Source organism: Sparus aurata, chromosome 13 (genome assembly GCF_900880675.1).
Source record: "Sparus aurata chromosome 13, fSpaAur1.1, whole genome shotgun sequence".
Lineage (NCBI taxonomy): Eukaryota > Metazoa > Chordata > Actinopteri > Spariformes > Sparidae > Sparus > Sparus aurata.
Window position 1 is genome coordinate 16377977 of NC_044199.1, and position 20584 is coordinate 16398560.

The 20584-nt window shown below is 45.8% G+C and overlaps 1 protein-coding gene across 12 annotated transcripts in view; it reads left to right on the plus strand.

Annotated features, from left to right (window-relative positions):
* The window catches only part of auts2a (activator of transcription and developmental regulator AUTS2 a), a 320581-nt gene extending 300278 nt beyond the window's left edge, over positions 1 to 20303 (plus strand). For 7 of the 12 annotated variants that reach the window (XM_030438008.1, XM_030438009.1, XM_030438007.1 and 4 more), the window contains 13 exons: positions 7540 to 8116; positions 9456 to 9751; positions 10902 to 11140; positions 12198 to 12242; positions 13455 to 13550; positions 13666 to 13737; positions 14143 to 14172; positions 14855 to 14926; positions 15627 to 15768; positions 16789 to 16869; positions 16972 to 17055; positions 17195 to 17447; positions 17658 to 20303. In XM_030438008.1, coding sequence (XP_030293868.1) covers positions 7540 to 8116; positions 9456 to 9751; positions 10902 to 11140; positions 12198 to 12242; positions 13455 to 13550; positions 13666 to 13737; positions 14143 to 14172; positions 14855 to 14926; positions 15627 to 15768; positions 16789 to 16869; positions 16972 to 17055; positions 17195 to 17447; positions 17658 to 18909 — 3239 coding nt within the window. In that variant the 3' untranslated portion in view covers positions 18910 to 20303. The remainder of the gene's footprint in view (positions 1 to 7539; positions 8117 to 9455; positions 9752 to 10901; positions 11141 to 12197; positions 12243 to 13454; positions 13551 to 13665; positions 13738 to 14142; positions 14173 to 14854; positions 14927 to 15626; positions 15769 to 16788; positions 16870 to 16971; positions 17056 to 17194; positions 17448 to 17657) is intronic. The other 5 variants (XM_030438014.1, XM_030438013.1, XM_030438015.1 and 2 more) reach the window with 5 other exon arrangements.
* The last annotated feature ends 281 nt before the right edge of the window (positions 20304 to 20584 follow it).

The following is a 20584-nucleotide window of genomic DNA, read 5'->3' on the forward strand; positions in this document are numbered from 1 at the left end:
AAAAGAGGAGTCAGGGGTTTATGTCTTGGTTAACCATGCACGCCATGACATCACTGCATAGACACGCGCTATTTATATTTACATACACACTTGCTTTGACTTCACAACTTGTAATGCAAAATGCATAAACCAAATGAGACAGGCATGAAATATAGATGTTAAAAGGGCAGCTTAACAACTCTCCCCCGCCTCCGCCTGCCTTTGGCCTTTTGCTCAATCACCGCTTGTTAAAGCAGCGGTTTGTGTTACTGTGAGGGGATATCAGCACGCTGTGGTATTCTCACTGGAAGACTACACATGTCACGCTCTCGCAGCCAGAATAGTTGGCCTGCTCGCCTAACCCCCCCTCCCCTCTTGCCTCCCACCTTTATTTCTGTTTAGCTTCCATCTCCCCTTCCCCAGCCACCCCTGGGAGTCTAGCACTAATAAAACAGCTCCAGTCCAAGACCCTCCACACGACGGGATGTCCAGGCTGTGTAACCCAACACCTCTCTCGGCTTTAGCTTTAGAACGCTGCTGACATGACGGAGAGCCTGGAAGCCAGCAGGGGAGCGTCCATCATTGTCAAGCCCCCCCCTAGCCCTGAGCTCCCATCCGGAGCATGTCCAACACGCATGCCTGTGAGCTGTGAACTCACTGCTGCGAGGTGCTCCGACACTCTGGAGACCAAGGGGGTATCACAGAGTGTGGTGTTACTCAGAGCAGCTAATGCTGTTAAAGTCTTCAGAGCTGAAGAAGCAAGGGATAAGGAGCTAATAGGCTGGAGATTCTCCGGAGGCTTTGGCTATGAGATCAGGGAGAAGGCTTCCTCAGCTAAGTTTACCATCCCTGCTTCTCTGCGAACTGATCTCACCAGACCAGATTCTTAGCTGTTCAACTCATTACACATGACATTTGTAAACAGTTGGTTAGCCTCCATCTTTAAGCATGGCAGGAATTAACCACTTCATCAGCAAAACTTCAAACTGACAGTCACGTAAAACATCTGTAGGGGTGCATTGTGGGGCAGAGTCCCTGCAGATGAGGAACTGAATCCCTTGGCTAATGTGCAGACTTTGGTGGCATAGACTGGCACAGATACTTTTGGCACAAGGGAAGAGTATTAGAAGATCTGGGATCCCAAAACACCCACCAGTCCCAGAGACGTGTGAGTTGAGCCCAGATGTCATCCTCTAATGTGAACTCCAGGGTATTCCAATGCGCTCCCAGAGAAGGCGGAGAAGGGCCGGAGAAAAACAGACTATCCTGATTGTGAGAATATAAGTTTCATACAGGCAGTGTTCATTGAAGGGCTACTTCATTGGACTGCATTACAACGTGTAGCTGTTCACAATAAAAGTGTAAGTTGTTATAAAGACAAAAGAGAAAAAGTAGAGACGGCGTTGGCTGGATGGGTCTCTGAGACCGAGGCTGCAAGTGAGGAAAGGAGTGAGAGCGAGCTCCGACAGACACTAGACTGCTGTTTATTGTGTTCTCTGTGTGGGAGGGAGAGCTGTTAAAGATGTCGGCCATTAATGCAACTGCAGGCTTCATTAAGAACAAATAAACAGAGCCTGGTCCCTCACCAAGAAGCTCTTTGGGGAACATATGCTGTCTAAACCACTCCTGAGGTCGGACCACTGTCAACACTTGCTGCGCAATTACAACTCTAATTTTGTTGTCAAACAAAATATGGGAGTAGAGGGGGGGGACTTTGTGGTGTTTTCCTTCTATTCTTTTTTCCAGGGGACAAAATGGTTTCCAGACTGAGGCCTGAGGCAAAATTGTCTTTAAAAATGTTCTGCATTACTGAAGACTGTGAATGTTTTTGAGGGATATTTAGCTAGCTTCTAAAAGCCCAGCACACAGGGAGATCCTGATTGTAATTAATGTTTACCAAGACATACCAATGCAAGATGGAATTTTCAATGTGGGCCAAGAACCCCTTGTTCAGCACAATGTGCACTTTAATTGATTTAACTTGAGCAAACAGTCTACCTCCCTTTGTTTATTTTTCTGTTTTCTGAGGAGAAGCAGGATGACGATGATGATGATGATGATGATGATGCAGAGGAAAGAAGACAAAGTGAAGGAATGGAAAACTCTTCCCCACAGTGCTTCCATTGTTCCTGCTGCTAGTCCAGCTTCACCAGCCCACAGTTTATAAAGACTGTATCTGGACCAAATTAATCTTTACTTGATTCAGTGGCATCATAAAACAGTTTTCAGCAGGTGCTTTGTATCAGCTGCTCTGCAGGATGGTTAAGACTGTTGCCTCTGATAGAGCAGTGTGATCCGTGAGAGCTTTGAGCATAATTCTGCTTACTGGGACACAGCAGGGAGACTATCAGTCTATCAGAATCAGAGTTGCTGGGTGAGAGTGAATAAGATGAACTGAAAGCTCTTTACGTTTCCGAGTTGTCTGCACTTCTTATTCCAGGCTGTTGATACAGTGTTTAATGCCTCGAGGCAAAATTTTACCATGGTACAGCTCTTAAAGTGCCAAGTTACATCATTCATAATTAATGTGTCATTAGAGAATGTATCTGTGTATGTTCCTCTGTTCTGTAGTTAGCCGCATGGCACCATGGATGTCAGTGTTGGTCACTGATTTCACCTCTTTGGGTCGGACTGAAGTATGTCAGAATCTACTGGATGGATTGCTGTTAGATTTGTGTACAAACATGACTTGTTCACAGATGATACATCCTAATTATTTTTTCTCTAAAGCCAACATACGGTTGAAAATTCAGGTATTGAGTAAAATGTCTCAACGAGTATTTGATGGTGAACTTTTCATCCAATACCTTCATCAGGTTAATTTGTCCACTACCTTAGTTCGTGACCAATAATGATATTCTCATCAGCATCAGCTGTAGCTGTAGCGATATTTAGTGCCAGTTAGCATGCTAACATGCTGAGATAGGATGGTGAACATGGTAAACATACAGGTTGCTGTCATTGTCGTTTAGAACCCTAAACTCAGTTCAGAATAATTTTCCAATACTATCTTAGTTGTCCAGGTGACTCCATCCCACCAGTTACAGTGGTAACATCTGGCAGCATGACACTGGTAAAGGACAGAGCTACAGTCAGCACACAGATGTTACCTGTGGTTGCATCATCTGGTGCCTCTCAGTCCTCCCTCCCTCCCTGTTAGCACCTGTGTCCTAGACGCTCTCAACAGTTGCACAGCTGTCACAGCCTTGCAGCCTCCAGAGCAGTGACTCTGACCCACCTTGTCTCAATGGTCGTCCACTTGCTGTGAATAGAGATGTTGGAAAGTGAGGGCAATATCTGTTGGTATATGGAATTATGTGCTACTGTTCTGTCTTCACTTCATTAAGGTCGAGGTTGCAGGCGTTGATACAGAAAAGACACGAGGCAGACAACTACCAATACTGACAGAAAAACAGTGTATTTTATGAAGGGGATGAAGAACTGTTCCTGTAACAGTACATTAATTATACTACTTGATCACAATTTTGATGTTGTTGTGCTTTATTTTTGACATTTGTATACTTGTTTTATACTTTTCTTCACTGCATTATCAGCTGTGGTTACTAGTTTCTATATAACTTACAAAAAGTCGTCATCAGTGTCAAATGTTCTTCGTGCTTTATTCCGGTAGTTTGACCGGACAGCGGCCTCGTCTCTGAGGCACTAGCATCGGTGCATCAGGCTCAGCCCTCCCTGCATTTCGCCTCGGCTCTGTCCACAGCTCTGACGTACACACAGCGGCCGCGGCTGAGCCATCAGTCTTGTGGCTCCCGCTGCGTGTTAGGTTGTTGGTTTTGTGTGATTGGAGCTATGCGACCCCTGTCTGGATCAAAGCCAGTAAATGAGCGTGAGGGTTTTAAATTCATCGAGGCGCTATTTTGAGGAGGATGTGACGGACGGTGCAAAGGCTTTGGATGTCGCAGGGGTCTCAACAGCCATCAATTTGTCATGATGTCTGCAGGCCCAGGTGTAGGCTGTCATATCCACCCACACTCACATGACAGAGAGAGAAAGATTAGCAACAGTAGTTTTGGCTCAAGTTGGCTGCTAATGTATTTTCAAAAGGACAGGTGCTGGCCTGTCAGTTGCGCTTTTAAAAGATGATGTTGTTGGCAGTTGTTTATTAATCATTTATATGGGCTAAGATGTATCCAGGGATGACATTGAAATATAATATGCTAAATTAATCCCCTTATGTACTGCAGTAATGACCTTACACTATATCGAATATGCCCTACATCTCATTTCGTCAGGCCTCCTGTCACTCCCTCTGTGGATCGTAAAGCTGTGCAAAGACTGGTTCAAAGATTTGAGTCGTTTGTGTCGCCGATGGCTGCACCTATCCAAACCAATACACAATTAACCAACCAATACACAGCTCTGTTAACCCTGCAGGCTCATTGTGGTATGAGCAGCACATTCAAAACAAAGCAAACAGTAAATAATACAGCTGGATGGAAATAATGAGCTTTGGTCCACTGCAGGACAGTAACAACAATGGTGAGAGGCACAACCGTGCCTGAAAAGAGGCCTGCATACTATTTAGTTTGTCATGTCTTATGACATTTTTTTAAAGAAAGAGTTCAACATTTAAATTTAATTAAAATAAAATAAAGATTCTGTTATTATCGACTTTCCCCCTCTCTGATGGAAAGTCAGGGGGAAGTTTCATAGTCCACAAAACATTAAACATGAAAATTAAAAAAAAAATAAAATAAAAAAAAACAGAAAAGAAAGTGGCTCCATACAGCTTGTTCGTGATATCCAAGTCCCTGGAAACCCCGGGATACCAAATTGATTTCAAAAGAAGGTATTTCACGCTATTTTCTGCTGAAATCCTCTCAAATAGTCCAAAGTGTTCGAAGTGGGTCTACAAGCTCCAAACTGTGTCAAGGGCGTAAATAACGTCTTTTCAAATCAATTCGGAGACTTGGATTACACCAGACAAGCTGTGTGAGGCTATTTTATTGTTTTCTTTTTCTTTTTTTGCATTTTAAAACAAGTCCAAATCTCCTTCAGTTGTTTAGGAAGAATGTTGCAACACGTGACCTTCCATTGCCTCTAGGGATAGATGTTTTTCATCCACATCTGTCACACTGTTGAATTTTAAATGTTACCACATTATATTCAGTATATCCAGTTGTAGACTTTCTAATGATTATACGCTGCAGTGTGGCTTTAACCATGTAGGGAGATACAAATCAGGAGTGGTGGTGTGTGCAGCTAATGCACTGTGTGTAGGAGATGGCTCACCCTGGGATAATGAGTTATCCCCATAAGCCCCTCACTGGGTCCCCTGACATTCAGCCTTAATGAATGGCTTTCCTGTACGCTCACACCCAGCTGACCCTCACAAAGCCCTCCTGTACCCCTTTCACCTCTTAAATCCGGCCTCTAGCTTGTGCCTCCCCGACTATCCCACACACCCGTAGGCCTCATTCTCCACTCGAATGCTCCACCGAGCAACATGTACTAGTGAGAAACCCATATACTACGAAAACATAGAGAAACAGCAGCTCCTCGTATTTTGAGTAACCCAGGGGGGAATTGTGCTTATTTGTTTCAAGGGATGAAGAAGACTGACAAATGAACCCTCATGGGAAGGAAGCTGGTGTATACTCTTATTCTCTTCTTCCCCGCTCCACCCGGCCCTTGAGTCTTCATTATGACCAGAATAGACACCTTCTTTTTAGCGTGTTAGCACATTCTCAAAACAAGCTGTGGACCACAGGGACTGAGAGGTGCAGCGGGAGTCTTGAGAATTGGGAATTTCTCCTCTCCCCGTCTGCTGCGGTGAAGTTGTTTGCCAGCAGCAGTCTCTCTTGACCGGTAATAGCGTTTGTAAGTGGAGAAGATTGACATGGATGAGGGAGATGGATTTAAGGGCTGCTGGGCTTTCTTGTTCATTGATGCACGTCAGTGTTGAACAGGGATGTGATTTGTGCGCAGACTACCGAATAGATATAGTTTCTATGTAAGGGTTAGTTAGCTTTGGAAACATATGCTTCTCTGCATTATTAGTGGACTCTTCTTGTGCCTGCCTAAAGACGTCTTACAGAGACTATTATTGAACACACTTCAACCTGGCAGAGTGTGCCTTTTTGTCTCTTGACAGGCTGGCAGATGTCCCAGTAAGCTCTCCCACACAGAGCAAGAGTCAATAGCTGTTATTGTAGATATTGATTGTGATTTTTCATCAGGAATTACCACCCCTGGCCCTTTAACTGTGATACCACATGCACCTGCAGTTGCTAATACCTCACTTAGCATTTTAATGCTAATGAACATAGGTTCTCATAGAGCCCTTAGCTCAGCAGCTCAGTCTGCTCCCAGTGGAATTGGTCTGGAGGGAGTAGTGTGTCAAGGAGATGGAGGCCCGCTGTGACAGGCTGCAGCTCCGCAGTGCAGGCTGCTGCCTCAGCCCAGGGGAACAGAGTCCCATCTACACCTCTCTGGCAGGTGAAGGATTTAGCTGGCTTCCCTCAGGGGGAGGAGGAGCCCTCACTTCTGCCCTTAACCCCCCCTGAGGCCCGGGGAGAGTTAATTACAGTTTATGTATGCACTGTCATCCCCCATGAGCCCGTCTGCCTCTGGAGCAGCCAAGCTGACTGCTGATGTCTGAGCACTTTGTTCTGTAGGAGGATGTCCCTACAGAGATATACCCTGGACACAGCTTATTAGCTATTGTTCTGAGTGACTTGAACATTGTACAGCGGTTATTATTCATTCCTTGGATTAATTCACACTTTGGCCATGATGGAGTCCAACCAGGGCTTCTAATGGCAGGTAATTGCTGTTTTGTTTTTCCGCAATTACTGGAAGTCCATAAAAGGAATCCTCACCTTGTCTGACAAGGGCAAGCTAAATGTGCTTTTGTCCTTCATGCTACATGCAAAACTGAATTAATGATGCAGTGTTATCCCGCTGTGTCCTTTAATATGCACTCAGTAATTACTCTCAAGCCAGTTTGCATGTGGTAAAGAACTAACACCAGATATGCATAATATTTTATATGTTTATTATTAAAGGGTCACTTTGCAGTTTTAATTTTGGTATATTATCTTCTTAACTTTTGGAGGAGAAGAAGAAGAGAAGAAAGGAAATAAAAACCTTATGCTTGTCTCTCTGTGCATTCAGCTACAGTTTGTTTCCTAATCACAATAGACCTGTTACACCCATGAACAGAATTCATTTAAGTTGTCCTGCAAATAGAAGTTCTGTCATCCAGGCAATAAAAATTTACCTTGAAATGAACGTGATGTTTTGTGTGCGATGTTGTTTAAGAGCTGGAGATGTTTGACTGCAGTGTTCACTTACCTGAGGAAAGGAGGTCATTGTGCATACAAACACTGAAAGAGCTGAGAATCTGCGCATTGTTTTTGACTTTCAGCAAGTTCTAATCAATTAAAATTGGCATTCATCATCATGACAGTGAAAATGAATGTCTCTGCTATTTTCAGTTTCGAACATTTTTTTCTTGTGGTCCACCAGCTTGAAAACTAACGCTTGTTATCAGAGGTGCAGGTTTTTCACACAGATTTTCTCTCTGTTTTTACACAGTTCCAGATTTTGGCATCGAGGTGCTCTCCACCAATGGCAGCCAGGAGCCTCACGGCCCAGGCCTCGTCAAGGTGTCAGGCCTAGAGCGCAGTCAGGAGAGGAGCCAGGAGAGCTGCAGGGACCCACAACCCCCTGCATCCAGCACCCCAAGTCAGCCTCTGACACCCCAAGCCCTCCTTCTGCCACAGCCGCAGCCGCAGCCGCAGCCACCCGTCCCTAAGCCCCCGTCCCCTCGTCGGACCCAGACGAACGGCTCCACCCAGGCTCCGGCCTCCGCACACCTGCCCCCACGCTCAGAGGCTATCCCCAGGCCTCAGACGCCTGCAGCCCTGCCTCTCGCCCAGGGTCAAGAGCCCTCGCCGCCCCCCCCTCCCCGGCCCCTGCACCAGCCTGATCTGCTGTCCCATCCGCGGCCTCCACCGACGCCCATCCTTCACCCACACCCGCCATCGCCCGCCCTCCCTACGCATCATCCTCATCAGCAGCACCCTAGTCAGGCAGGGCCTCACCGGCCCCCATCACGCTGCCACCCCAGGCCCATTTCTGCATACAACGGCCTCAACCTCAACGGTCACAGGTAAGGCTGATAACACACACATATTAATAGAGCTGTTTATTATGAAAAAAATTCACGTCTCTCATTTCCACATGCAGTCTGATGCAGAAAAGACAAAACCCCCACATTCACACACACTTGAAAACACTAAACTATCTCTTGAGCTGAAAGTACGCATGATGCACGATCAGTATGTAAATTGCTTTCAGGGAGAGCTTGAAGTCCCCAAGCCACACAGTAGCTCTGATTATTAACTATGGAATAAAAAGGCCACAGCGCCCTGAGTGTCTCTAATGTATGAGCCACCCACATTGTCATCAGGGCTCCATACAGATCCCAGCCCTCATGAGTTAAACTGGTTGTATTTGCCAAAGCTTAGTGCACCCTTGAATCAGTCCCATACTGTTTTTTATTCAATGAATCGGAGGATATTTGTGCATGGGAACTGGAGGAAAACAGGCTCAAAGTTGTTCTTCTTTGAAAGAAATTAAATATTTCCACCTCAAGTAGTAAAGAATCATCGGTGGAACTGCACCTTCTGTGTTCAGATACAATATGATCACAGTCATTTCTCATATTATTAAAAAAAACAAGAATAGAGCTGGAGCAGGACTAAGTCTAATCTGTTGTTTCCTGTATCTGTTGAGAAGCACTGAGGCCTGTGAGGCTCTCTCCATTAATTTAAGACTCCAGGATAGCTCCTTCAGAACCCACTCAGTCCCAACAACAGCTCTGCCTCGCAGGCTCTCAGGACTTGGCTTCGCCTCCCTCTCACTGTGCCAGCCCTGCCAGTCTGCCAGTGCGCCAACAGGGCCTGGCACCCACTATGAATAATCACGGCCGGGGCCCACAGCGAATGCGGGCGCTGCAAATGAGCTTTTAGGCTTAGTGTGTGGAGCTGTGGAGACGCAAGCTCTGTGACTGCCCCCGGGGAAAACCCACACACACTACAAAAGACTGTTTGCTTACACATGCACACACACCCTCTCTCCCTCTCATCCCATTTCCGATGCACATGTTCACTACCTGGCTCTAGAGGAAGTGCCTTAACAGAAGCTGTTCAAAGACAGATGCTCGCTCTGTTATGCTTGCCAGCGGTGGTTTATTTGCATCCGAGGGTGTTGTGAATGTGGTGTTTTTCACGGATCATGTTTGCCCTGGATTCTGTGAAGCACAAGAGAGAGGCAGGGAGGCGTTTGTAAATGGAGGACAGTTGAGGTGTGAAAACGCTGTGCTGGGAATTGAATGTCGGAGCAGATGGAGATGAGGGGATGTGGAGGAACAAGTGTTAATTTTGACTGATCACGCCTGGCTTAACCTGCCTCCTGTCTCCATCTCTCTCTTCTCTTTCTCTTTACAGCAGCAGCAGGAGCAGCACCCCAGGCACCAAGCCCCACGGGCCCCCTGCTGCCTCCTTGCACCTCCCCCACCACCCACCTCCTCCTGCAGCGGCCGCAGCAGCAGCCTCCACCTTCCCCCTGCCCTTGGCCGCCAACCAGAACACCCCCCACAGCTTCCCGCCTGCCTTGCAGTCCTCGCCGCACCCACATCACCCCAATATGTTCGCTCCTCCAGCGGCCTTGCCTCCACCACCACCACTTACGTCTAGCACCCTGCCAGTACCCGGACATCCTGCTGCTGGGAGTGCCTACTCAGGTAAACATCACAGCTGTTTATAAACATCCGCACATCGCCCCCAGCTGGTGTGGCAGAGGATTGGACATTCGGCTGATAGAAAACAAAAAACTCTCAACTTAGCCAGTTTTTGCATCAGATTGCCACCAGACATAAGAGAAGTACAAGAGGAATCATTTCAGAGCAGAATTTAATTTGAAAGCATTTAAGACACAGACACAGACAGAATGTTGCCCGGGTGATTATATAAAGAAACAAACAACAGAGTCCAACATAATCCACATGTTCTCCATGCTGGGGCATTGTGTGTTTATAGGCGTGCGGACAGTTAGAGTTCACACTCTGTCTGTCATGCTCTGATTGATCGACTCTCCACACACCAGTAATATCCACCAGCAAGTCAGGCCACATTACAAAAGCCATTACAGACCCCGTGCACATTTCCGCATAGTGGTGTCGAGCTAAATGTCAGGGTCAGTGTGGGAAGAGGAGGAGGGCCCGCCTTTAGCGACGTTCCCAGAACCTCCATTTTCACCCGGATAGTGTTCATGTGCAAGAAATCAATTTGGTCAATACAGAATGGAGCAAGCTGGATTTTGTTCAAAAGATACTAATGAAATTTTTATGAAGAGAAAATTCCACCCACACTCCCAGCCCAATAAAGCTTGAAATGAATGCAGAAAACATTGTGGTGAGTCACTATGGAATAGGAAGGATAAGGTTACTCTGGAGGAGATGTAATCTCTCAAGGCAGGTTTTTGTTGGATTTAGAAGAAAAGCCAGCGATTTCTTGAAATCCATTCTTCCTGGCTGCGCAGAGGTTATTAGAACAACAGATGTTGTTGTCTCACGGGGGCTGTAGTGTATCAAATCACAGCATTTGACAGTTCCAGCAGTCAGACAGCCCTAATCACCACAAGGCTCACTATAAATTTAAAATGACATGCCGATAATCACAGCCATTTCCTGGTTGTTTCTTTTTTATGACTTTGCGCTCATGTTGGAGTCCAGAGCACTCAAGGAGTCTTTGAGGGGCGTCCAGCAACATGTGGAATACTTAATTGTATATTCAGAGTCTGACAAGTGGAAATGCCTGTGAACACTTGATAGCCAGCGTCCTTTCATTACCAAACCCGGTCCTAATCCTCCCTTCTCTCTCGCTCTTCTCCAGAACAAGACCTTCTGCGCCAGGAGCTCAACACCCGTTTCCTGGCCTCCCAGAGCGCCGACCGCGGCGCCTCGCTTGGCCCTCCGCCCTACCTGCGCACTGAGTTCCACCAGCACCAGCATCAGCACCAGCATCAGCACCAACACACCCACCAGCACACTCACCAGCACACCTTCACGCCCTTCCCCCACGCCATCATGCCCACCCCAGCACCGACCATGGTGCGTACCCCTGCCAGAAATGTGAGGATAAGTAAACGCAACTGTGTTGGGATAGAGGGGGTGGAGGGAGTGATTGAGGGAAAAATACACCACAGCGAAACTGTTTTTATGTCTTCTAATAATGAGTTTTACATGTGCAAAAGAGTGGGTGGGCATTGGCACCGAGAGTGTTTTCACCTTGTGGTTGTGAGAGTGAAGATTTTACACAGTTGGACTTGTGTGTTAGCAGCACGCTGTAGGGACTTGTGGGTTTCTGTAGCGGCCTTTCAATGATGACCATGTGTGTCCGTCCACGCCACAATGATGCCTTTATTCTCGCAGAAAGCCTTTCTAGTGTTTTCTCTGGCATGCTGTAGGACTCCAGACTTGAGTCGCCCGTTATTTCTAAATTGGCAATAACTTGCCCAAAGCATGTTAAGTTCAGAGCCAGCTCTCAGAACATAATACACTTAATTCATTCTGAATTTAATGACATCATTTGGTCCCATTTGGGGGTTTTCATTACTGGCGAATGCTTGGCATTAAGAGCCCCGCTGTTTGTTGGGGGAGACCACAGGCAATGGGTGGCTAGAGTTAAACTCACACAAACATGCGCACACACACACACACACACATAACTGCCTGGCCCATAGAGAGTTCACTTGGCTCTGATGATACCTCAAAGGCAGCATGGCGAGGCCTCTGACAGCTAATGAGGCCATAAAAAGGCTCTTTATGGCTGCAGTGTTTAGTCTTGACTGGGGAAATGTTCGCCCTGAGCCGGCGCTGCACCACTAAAAGGAGACCAAATGAGACACAGAACCCACGCTAGTTTACAAGGTCTTCAGATGATCGCGAAAAGGGGAGGATGAAAACCAGTCTGGTTTAGGAAGTGGTTGATCTTTTGAGTCTGGGTCCTCATTTTAGATCTTGAATCAAAATCTCAATCTGTAATCATGTTGTTAATCCTATACAGTTTGTGATGCATGCTGTGTTGGCCTGCAGTGACCCTGAAAGGCTAATCTCAGCCCTGTTCTAGTGTATATGTGCAGGTTATTATGTTTTCTTTGTACTTAGCTCTGTTTCGTTTCTCCTACAGTTTGAAAAATACCCAACAAAAGTTGACCCCTTCTACAGACACAGTGTGAGTTTCCCGACCTGCGTACTATCTGCCTGCAGAGCCCTTTGTTACTTGCCCATTATTCCACCCAGCCCATGCGAGTTTGTTGTTATAGCTCTGTGTGTGTGGATGTGTTTGCGTGTGTGTGTGTGAGATTTCATGCAATCGCTCATCTGCTTCTTAATGGATACTGTAAGCTCCTAGCTGTACCATTTCACCCTTCAGCCCCAGCAAATGTTATGATAAATGAAACAGCGCTGGATTCTTAAATCTCGGAGCAGAAGATTTATTGTGCGTGCATGTAACGGTGAAATTGTTGCGCATAGAAAATTAACATAGAAAGAGGAGCCTGTGTTATTGCCAGAGGAACACTATATCTCTGTCTTACTCACTGCTCTTCATTTGTGTTTGTCTGCTAACAGCAGTGGCTTGCTCATGATTATTACTCACTAAAGGGGTCTTATTTAAAAAATTGGACCCTGCTCGCTTCGAAGTCTGCTTTTTCTACTTCTGCAAGGAGGGATATGAGAAAAATCATGTATTTGTAATAGATGTTGCAGGATGTTGCTAGCTTGTTTTTCCGTGACTCATTTCTAATTCTTAGTATTTCCTTGTTGTTATTATGGTAGCAGCAAACACCCTGAAGCCATTTCCTCTCTCTAAAACACACCAACGTCTCAAAACATGGTGCATGAGGAAGCATAAGTTGCGTTTAAAAACCTCACAGCATATCCTCAAGTGCCTCTAATAACTCATCCTTTCAACCAAAGTGTTTAATAATTCTGTTGCACCAGCCATGATTAAAGCAGTGCAAGCGTGCAAGTTCACAAACATGAAAAACAGCCTCTACCACCACAAGTATGATTGACAAGAACAATTACACTGAGTAGCTGATATCATATCTGTTTCTCTACAGGAAGCCCTGAGCACTTGTTTGGTTAACATGTGTTTTGCTTGTATTACAACATTCTTTTTTTCATATCAAAGGGGTATTTTTCCTTATTTAATCCGCTGGGGACGAGCAGTAAAATATTTTATTAACTCGCAGTTTCTGAAACATAGAGGCAATTTCCTGTCTAAGCAGTCTAGGGACATGGAAAAAGATTGAATGAATGTTGGGGTTTCACCAACACGTCACTGTAACCTGTTTGTTCCATCTCCACTGTCTTATGAAGCCACTGGCCTGCATTTAGGCTAAACCATCCTCACTCCTACTCTTCCTCTTCTCCTCCTCAGCTCTTCCACTCCTACCCACCGGCCATGTCTGGCCTTCCCCCCGTCATCCCCCCCACTGGGCCCTTCGGCTCATTGCAGGGCGCCTTTCAGCCCAAGGTAAGACACGCAGAGACAACACCACACACCCACACTCTTCAACACACATGGACAAAGTGAACACTGGAGTTATTTACAGAGAACGTTGTTTCGATCTGTGTCTGGTGCTCTCTAGACCTCTAATCCACTCGATGTGTCCACGAGACCTGGAGCCGTCCCACACACATTCTTACAGAAGGACCCAAGGGTGAGAGCGAACACACACACACAGTAACAGCTAACACTAGAGGAGATAGAGGTAACCTTTAGACCCTATGTGGATGTTGCATAAGCCTTTGAGTCATCAGATGGAGGGTTTTAAAACTAAATTAAGTCTTTGTCAAGATTCCATATGCAGTTAGTTTTTGCGTGTTATTGTCTTCGTCTCTCCTGCCATATTCGCCAGTAATTGTCCGTATGTAGACGGTCACACAGGAGGAACCCTGTTTAACACCCATTTGTTAATTACTCCTGAAATGCTTAATTTTAAAAGGGAAATTATTACATTTTTAATTTGCTTCATAATGAATGTCACATGCAGAGACTAATTAGAGGTAATTTGATTGACAGCAAAATAACTCAACCTTTTTTATGTCCTCTCTCCCTCCTGCAGCTAACGGATCCATTTCGGCCCATTCTCAGGGTGAGTACCCGCTCCCTGCAGCATCTGTCTCCTGCTCGCACACACACATACACCTCCCACCACACAAACATAATAACCATGATGTCATAAAGGGTTTTTTGCTAATGGAGTGGATAGCATCTTTTAATTAAATGAGTGCTGCACTCTGAGGCAGAGTGTCATTATTTTATATCACAACAAAGCTCAGGTTGGAGAGCAGTGCAGCCTCTGTGTGTAGAAGTTTTATTGTCAGACTTTGCTCAGACAGAGACGTGCTCTGCTCAGAAAGTCTTTCCAGCCTCAGACAAGACCATTAACATCTCAGCTGTAATTATGACGCCTCTGCAACATGCTAAATCACCATCGTAGAGCTTATCTTGAATAATAACATGAACGCAGCATACACTAATCTCATTTGTTTGCAGTTAAGTCATCTGAAAATGATATACTGAAGTTAAATATAGTTTTTGATATGGGTGTAAAGACCCCGAAGACTTTAGGTGATGTGACGCGTCCACATTTGTTTGCCCTTCTTCACTTCCATATTATTGTGTCAGTGTGGATATACCAGAGCTTTCATTTACAAATGTAAAAATTCCACACAGTTATCCTTCAAACAGTGAACTAGTAGCGGTAATAGCTTTGATGTCATTATTGTTAAAGAGTTAAGTTGTGACACCGTGTTTTCGTCCTGTTCCTACAGAAGCCAGGGAAGTGGTGCGCCATGCATGTCCATATCGCCTGGCAGATATACCATCACCAACAGAAAGTAAAGGTGAGGACTCATCTGACTCCTCTCTCTGCTTTGTGCCGAAGAATTAACACAGAGTATGCACATGTTCACTACCCGGCACAGTGTCGTATTTCCATACTATACTCTATATTTATATTAGTATACATAAAATGATTAGGCTTGTCTATGCAAAGGCAATCACGCTGCAACTTAAGAAGGACCTGTTGAAGATAACAAACATTAAGTCACTAAATAAGTTATGTTTTGTTTTCTGAGCTCTTTCTCTACATCTAGCTTCAATTTTCAGCTGTGAGAAATGTATCCATTTCCTTTGTACAAAGCATCTTGGGGGTATAGGGCACATTGACGTCACATTTAGATCTGTTCTTTTAGTATGCATACCGGCTGTTTTTTTAGTTTTTATTTAGCAACTTTTCCGGTGTAAACACACCGCAGACTGAAAGGATCACAGGATAAGTGTGTAGTATGGATTCTGGACATCGCCCTTTTTTCTCTTCTGTAGATATTAATATTGAGACATTAGGTTGTCATAATGCCAGAATTTTTAAACTTCCATACAATACTGTATTACAAAAAAGATACTCAATACCAATACTGACATTTTTTAGTTTACTTAAAAATTATACCTCTATTATTTACATAAATAAAATATAATACCCAGTGGTGTGTTGTGTAAAGTGGTTTTACATGTGTTTCTCTCTGTCGGTATGGCGTCTTCCAGCAGCAGATGCAGGTCGACCCTCACAAGTTAGACTTTGGCCTCAAGCCGGAGTTCCTGAGTCGACCTCCGGGCCCCAGCCTCTTTGGCGCCATCCATCACCCCAGCGACTTGGCACGGCCCTCCACACTCTTCTCCGCTGCAGGTGAGTGTGTGTCAGATCTCCGGGCAGCAAGATTGATTGATGGTTAACCACAGTACCCTCTGACATACAGCAGCAGTCCATCAATTCCTGCTGCTCAGAGTCAACTGATGTCTGCTTAGATTATTGTTACCGAACCAAGACAGTAACACCAAGAGGATTTTCTAGTGTGAATGTCAGTATGAGCTCTGAATACTTGCTGAATACTTAGACATATACAAAATAAAAGACATAACTGGACAATAGACATTTTAACGAAAGGTCAACTTAGTAGGTTTCCTTCATGGTCTATGTCAGTGGAGGATATTTGCTCAGTTGAAGACACATGCTTGGTTCCATTTCTCCCATCTCCCCATGAAAGAACAATGAATGTAAAACTGAACCGAAACCAGAATTTTGAGGCCGACATCAGTGCTTGCCAGTTTTACAGGGCTTAGCAAGCCAGAGCTAATGAGGCTGTGTTTAGTCTCAGCAGTACTTCAAATGCTATAACACTATCATGTTTACCATCTTAGTTTAGCAATTGTCCATGAGCATTAAACAATGTACAATTGAGGCTGATGGGAATTTTATTAGTTTAGCAGGTATTTGGTCATCAAACAAAGTGTTGGACTTTCAACCTGAGGTGACTCATTTTAGAACTAAGTGAAAGGCCATCCCCTACAATAATTTTCATTCCTGTGCCAGACTGCTAAACAATAATTTGGAATCCCTTCAATTACATATAAAGATATGTACTGAGAGAGGCATTTTACAGTTGAACAATAAGCTTGTTAGTGCTCTATAATGGACAAAAAATGGGACACAGCACTTTCTAATCTACCTCAAACACATATCTGACATTTCCATGCCACGTGCGTGTTCTTCCTCCTCGAGGCCCGGATGATTTGTTGATTGGACTCAAGTTATAAGTTTAAGATAAAGTTCATTAGTGGACCATGAGTTAAGAACAATCCCGCTTAGTAGTATTGCAGTAAATGATTCGTGGATGTTTCTGTGACACTTATTTCTCTCCCTCCTCAGGTCCCACACACCCATCAGCAGGACCTTTCGGTCACCCACCCCACCATCCTGGAAACTTCCTCACCCCAGCATCTCACTTAGGTAAGAGGGTTCTTCAGTTTACTTCTGCTCAGTTTCTGATCAGAAACTGGAATATAAGGATGCGAGTGAATGCAAGGTAACGTGTTGTGTCCCTCCCTCCAGAACCTTTCAGTCGGCCTACGTCATTTGGAGGACTGGGATCCCTCAGTTCATCGGCATTCGGGGGACTTGGAAATCCAGCACTAAGTGAGTTTTAACTTCATGAATGATGCAATTGCTGCTGTGTAAGAACATCAAGAGAACAGAAGTTAAATGCAGTTATACACCAGTCAAGTAGTCGAGATACGCATTTAACTTGCGTCCTACTGTGTTTTTCCGCGTGTTGAATCCCTAGCAGCGGCCAACTCAGTGTTCGGTCATAAAGATGGCCCCAACGCACAGCAGCACTTCAACAGCGGCGGTAACGGAGGCCACCAGGAGCCGTGGAACCGCCTGCACCGTACACCGCCTTCCTTCCCTACGCCGCCACCCTGGCTGAAACCCGGAGAGTCCGAGAGGAGCACCTCGGCCAGCTCACACGAGAGGGACCGAGACTCCGACAAACGAGACCCGTCAGTCAGTAAAGACGACAAGGACAGGTTGGTGTTACATCAGTGTAAGAAGATGCGTAGAATAACGGGGCCTTGGATACATATCAGACTTGTTATCTTTTTATCTTTTTTTGTTCTGATGTTATGCAATTGTATACTTTTAACATATTTAAGCTTATCCTTTCAATTTGGAATAAAATTTTAAAGATCCTCAGTTACGGGTACTGATGAAGGGACTTTTCTCTTTTTTTCTTTCAGAGATTCTGTAGAAAAGCGTCATTCAAGCCATCCATCCCCTGTCCCCGTCAACCCCATCAGCCTCCTTGGCCACAGCCGACCTCCAGAGCACCACAGGAACCACCTGCCCCCGGCCTCTGGAGAGCCTCAGAGGGACAAGGAGAACAAGGCCAAAGACAGGGAGAGGGAGCACTCAGACTCCTGGAAAGACAATGGCACAGATGAACACAAGCTCAAAGACAACCAGCACAGCGACAAGGACACACCCATCATCCACGACGGCAGAGTGTCAGAGGACAAGGTGTCCAACAGGGGGACGGCATCACCCTACGTGCGGCAGACCAGCCTGGAACGCCCTAACAGCGGGCTAAGCAGGGAGGTCCTGGAGAAGAAGATAGAGCTGCCGTACGAGCACCAGAAGAAAAATAACGAGGTGAAAGTGAAGGAGGAGCGGAAGGAGGATCAGGACGGAGCCATAGAGAGGCAGAGTGAGCACCCAACACAGGCACCCTCCCCACGCCACACGCCAAACCTCCATCCTCCCTCCTCCATGCCTGTGCCCATGGGCATGCCTGGTGTCCACCCCATCAACAGCATCAGCAGCCTGGAGAGAACTCGAGTGGTGGCGCCCTTCATGGGTATCAGCCCTATCCCAGGAGCTGACAGGTTCCCTTACCCTGCCTTCCACTGGGACCCAATGAGAGACCCCTACAGGGGCCTGGACATTCACAGAAGGGACCCTCTGGCCAGGGACCTGCTGCTGAGAAACGATCCTCTGCACAGGCTGGCAGCACCGCGCCTCTACGAGGCCGAGCGCTCCTACAGGGACCGTGAGCCTCATGACTTTAACCGTGACCACCCTCACCCTCTGGCCCTGGAGCACCGGAGGGAACAGGAACGTGCCCAGCTGGAGGAACGTGACCGCCTCAACATGCTAAGAGAGGACTATGAGCATGGGCGCCTCCACCCCGGAATGCACCATCCAGCCCTTGATGGACACCTCCCCCACCCCGCCCAGGGCCTCATGGCTCCTGGACTCCCAGGCATGCACTACTCCAGGGTCAGCCCCACAGCTGCAGCGGCGGCAGCTGCTGCCGCTGCCGCAGCCCATCAGAATGGTATCCTTAACAAAACGCCACCCACCGCCTCTCTGAGCGCCCCGCCCCCACTCATCCCCACACTGGGTCCCCGGCCAGGCTCACCCAGACGGACTACTCCCCTGGCAACAGATATCAGAGACAGACCGCCCCACAAAGACATCGAGGCGCGGTGAGCTGAGCCTCAGCAGACTCGGTGCTCCTGCTGCCCTGTGCCTCACTAACACTGAACTCACACCAAGCACTTAGCTTTGGGCAAAGCAAGACTGTAACATAGCTGTGAATAACTTATGTGGGCAGAGACGTGCCCACGCAATGAATTGTTTTTGTATAAAATGACACAGAGACAATAATCATGGAACAAAACATTGATTTTTCAAAGATTTGTTTTGCAGTTGGCTCCAGCTTTTTGTGCTCATTCTTTCTCTTGTACAGCGCAGTGACGTGGAGTCAGAATGAACAGTTTTGGAATGTACAGGTACTTTAGCACTGACAGACAGCAAATGTGTAGATAATGTGTACAGTCGCTGTGCTCGCTCTGTATGGATTAAAAATCATGGTACAAATATGCAAAAGGGTGTTTTGAAAGCTTTACTTTGAACACATGTAAATAGAGGAGTATTACAGCGGTGATTCAGAATGTGCTTTTGCTGTTTCTTTTCTGTTTTTCGGTTGACGCAGCTGATTAGCATTGTACCAGAGACCCCATATTCAACTATGCAACAAATGTCTGGGCTCCCTTTCTGAAAGCTGGCCTTCTCACCACTACTGACTGACAGTACCAGTAAAGGACAAACAGCTGTATTCTCTCCACAACTCAGACTGGACACTCCAGGTCCACGCAAACGGATATAAGCTTTAACTGATCCACGCAGGGCTAGAATCTGGATTCAACAAAAAAACAAAACATGTGTTTTGAAAACTATTTTCTCAAACATGATAAAATGTGGTGACAATCCTAGAAACAGTTGATGGTAGATTCAAAGTAAAAAGCCAGCAGCACAAATGTGAAGATGATTATTCTTCCTTTGCTCAGTCAGTCAGCAGCAGTCTTGTTCTGGGGAGAATGCAGCACAGTAACACCATGACAGCACATCTGCCCTATTGAAGGAGTGTAAAGTACATGTTTTGGAAATAGGTTCTGTTGGTCAAACAGTGTATTAAAGTGCTTTCCTAAGTTGTTGTACCTACAAAATCAAAAGACAAAAAAAGCAAGTCTAACCTATGGACAGTTTGTTTCTAACGAGCAGAGATCTATTTTAGTAGTCCACTGAAGGTTTAGTTGTGCGCTTCAAACTCTGTGATATCATGTCGTGCAGTGTTTTTTAATCCAACATAAAAATGTCCACCGGAGCCATAGTGGTTAGTTTGATGCGTATTGCAAAAAGATTGTTAAATGAGAAAACTTTTTTTGCTGTTTACCATGTACAGGGGAAAAAAATGAAGTCTTTCTAGATCATGTACAAAAATGAGAAAAAAAAATGAAGCGACTGAATCTTCAGCATGCTCCTCATTTAAACTTGTGTTATGTAAATTGTGCCATGTTATTAAAAAATGTGTACTAACCCGGTCTGTGGGGCTCTTCTTCCTCCATCTACATGCACTGAGCTGACTAAACAGGCTGGGTGTCTTTTTGAGACCCTGTGCTCTAACACCTGATGATAACACCTCCATATTAGACTCTCACCTGCATGCACTGTGTTTTAAGTGCTACTGATTGTGTAGTTATGAAGTTGCTCGGAAGATCTTGATACAGTCACTTCTTATCATGTTTCACCATTCACCTCAAGAGCCACAGGAGGAAATTTCCCTCATTTCTCACACTCTGCTGTACCAGTAGGTGCCAACTTA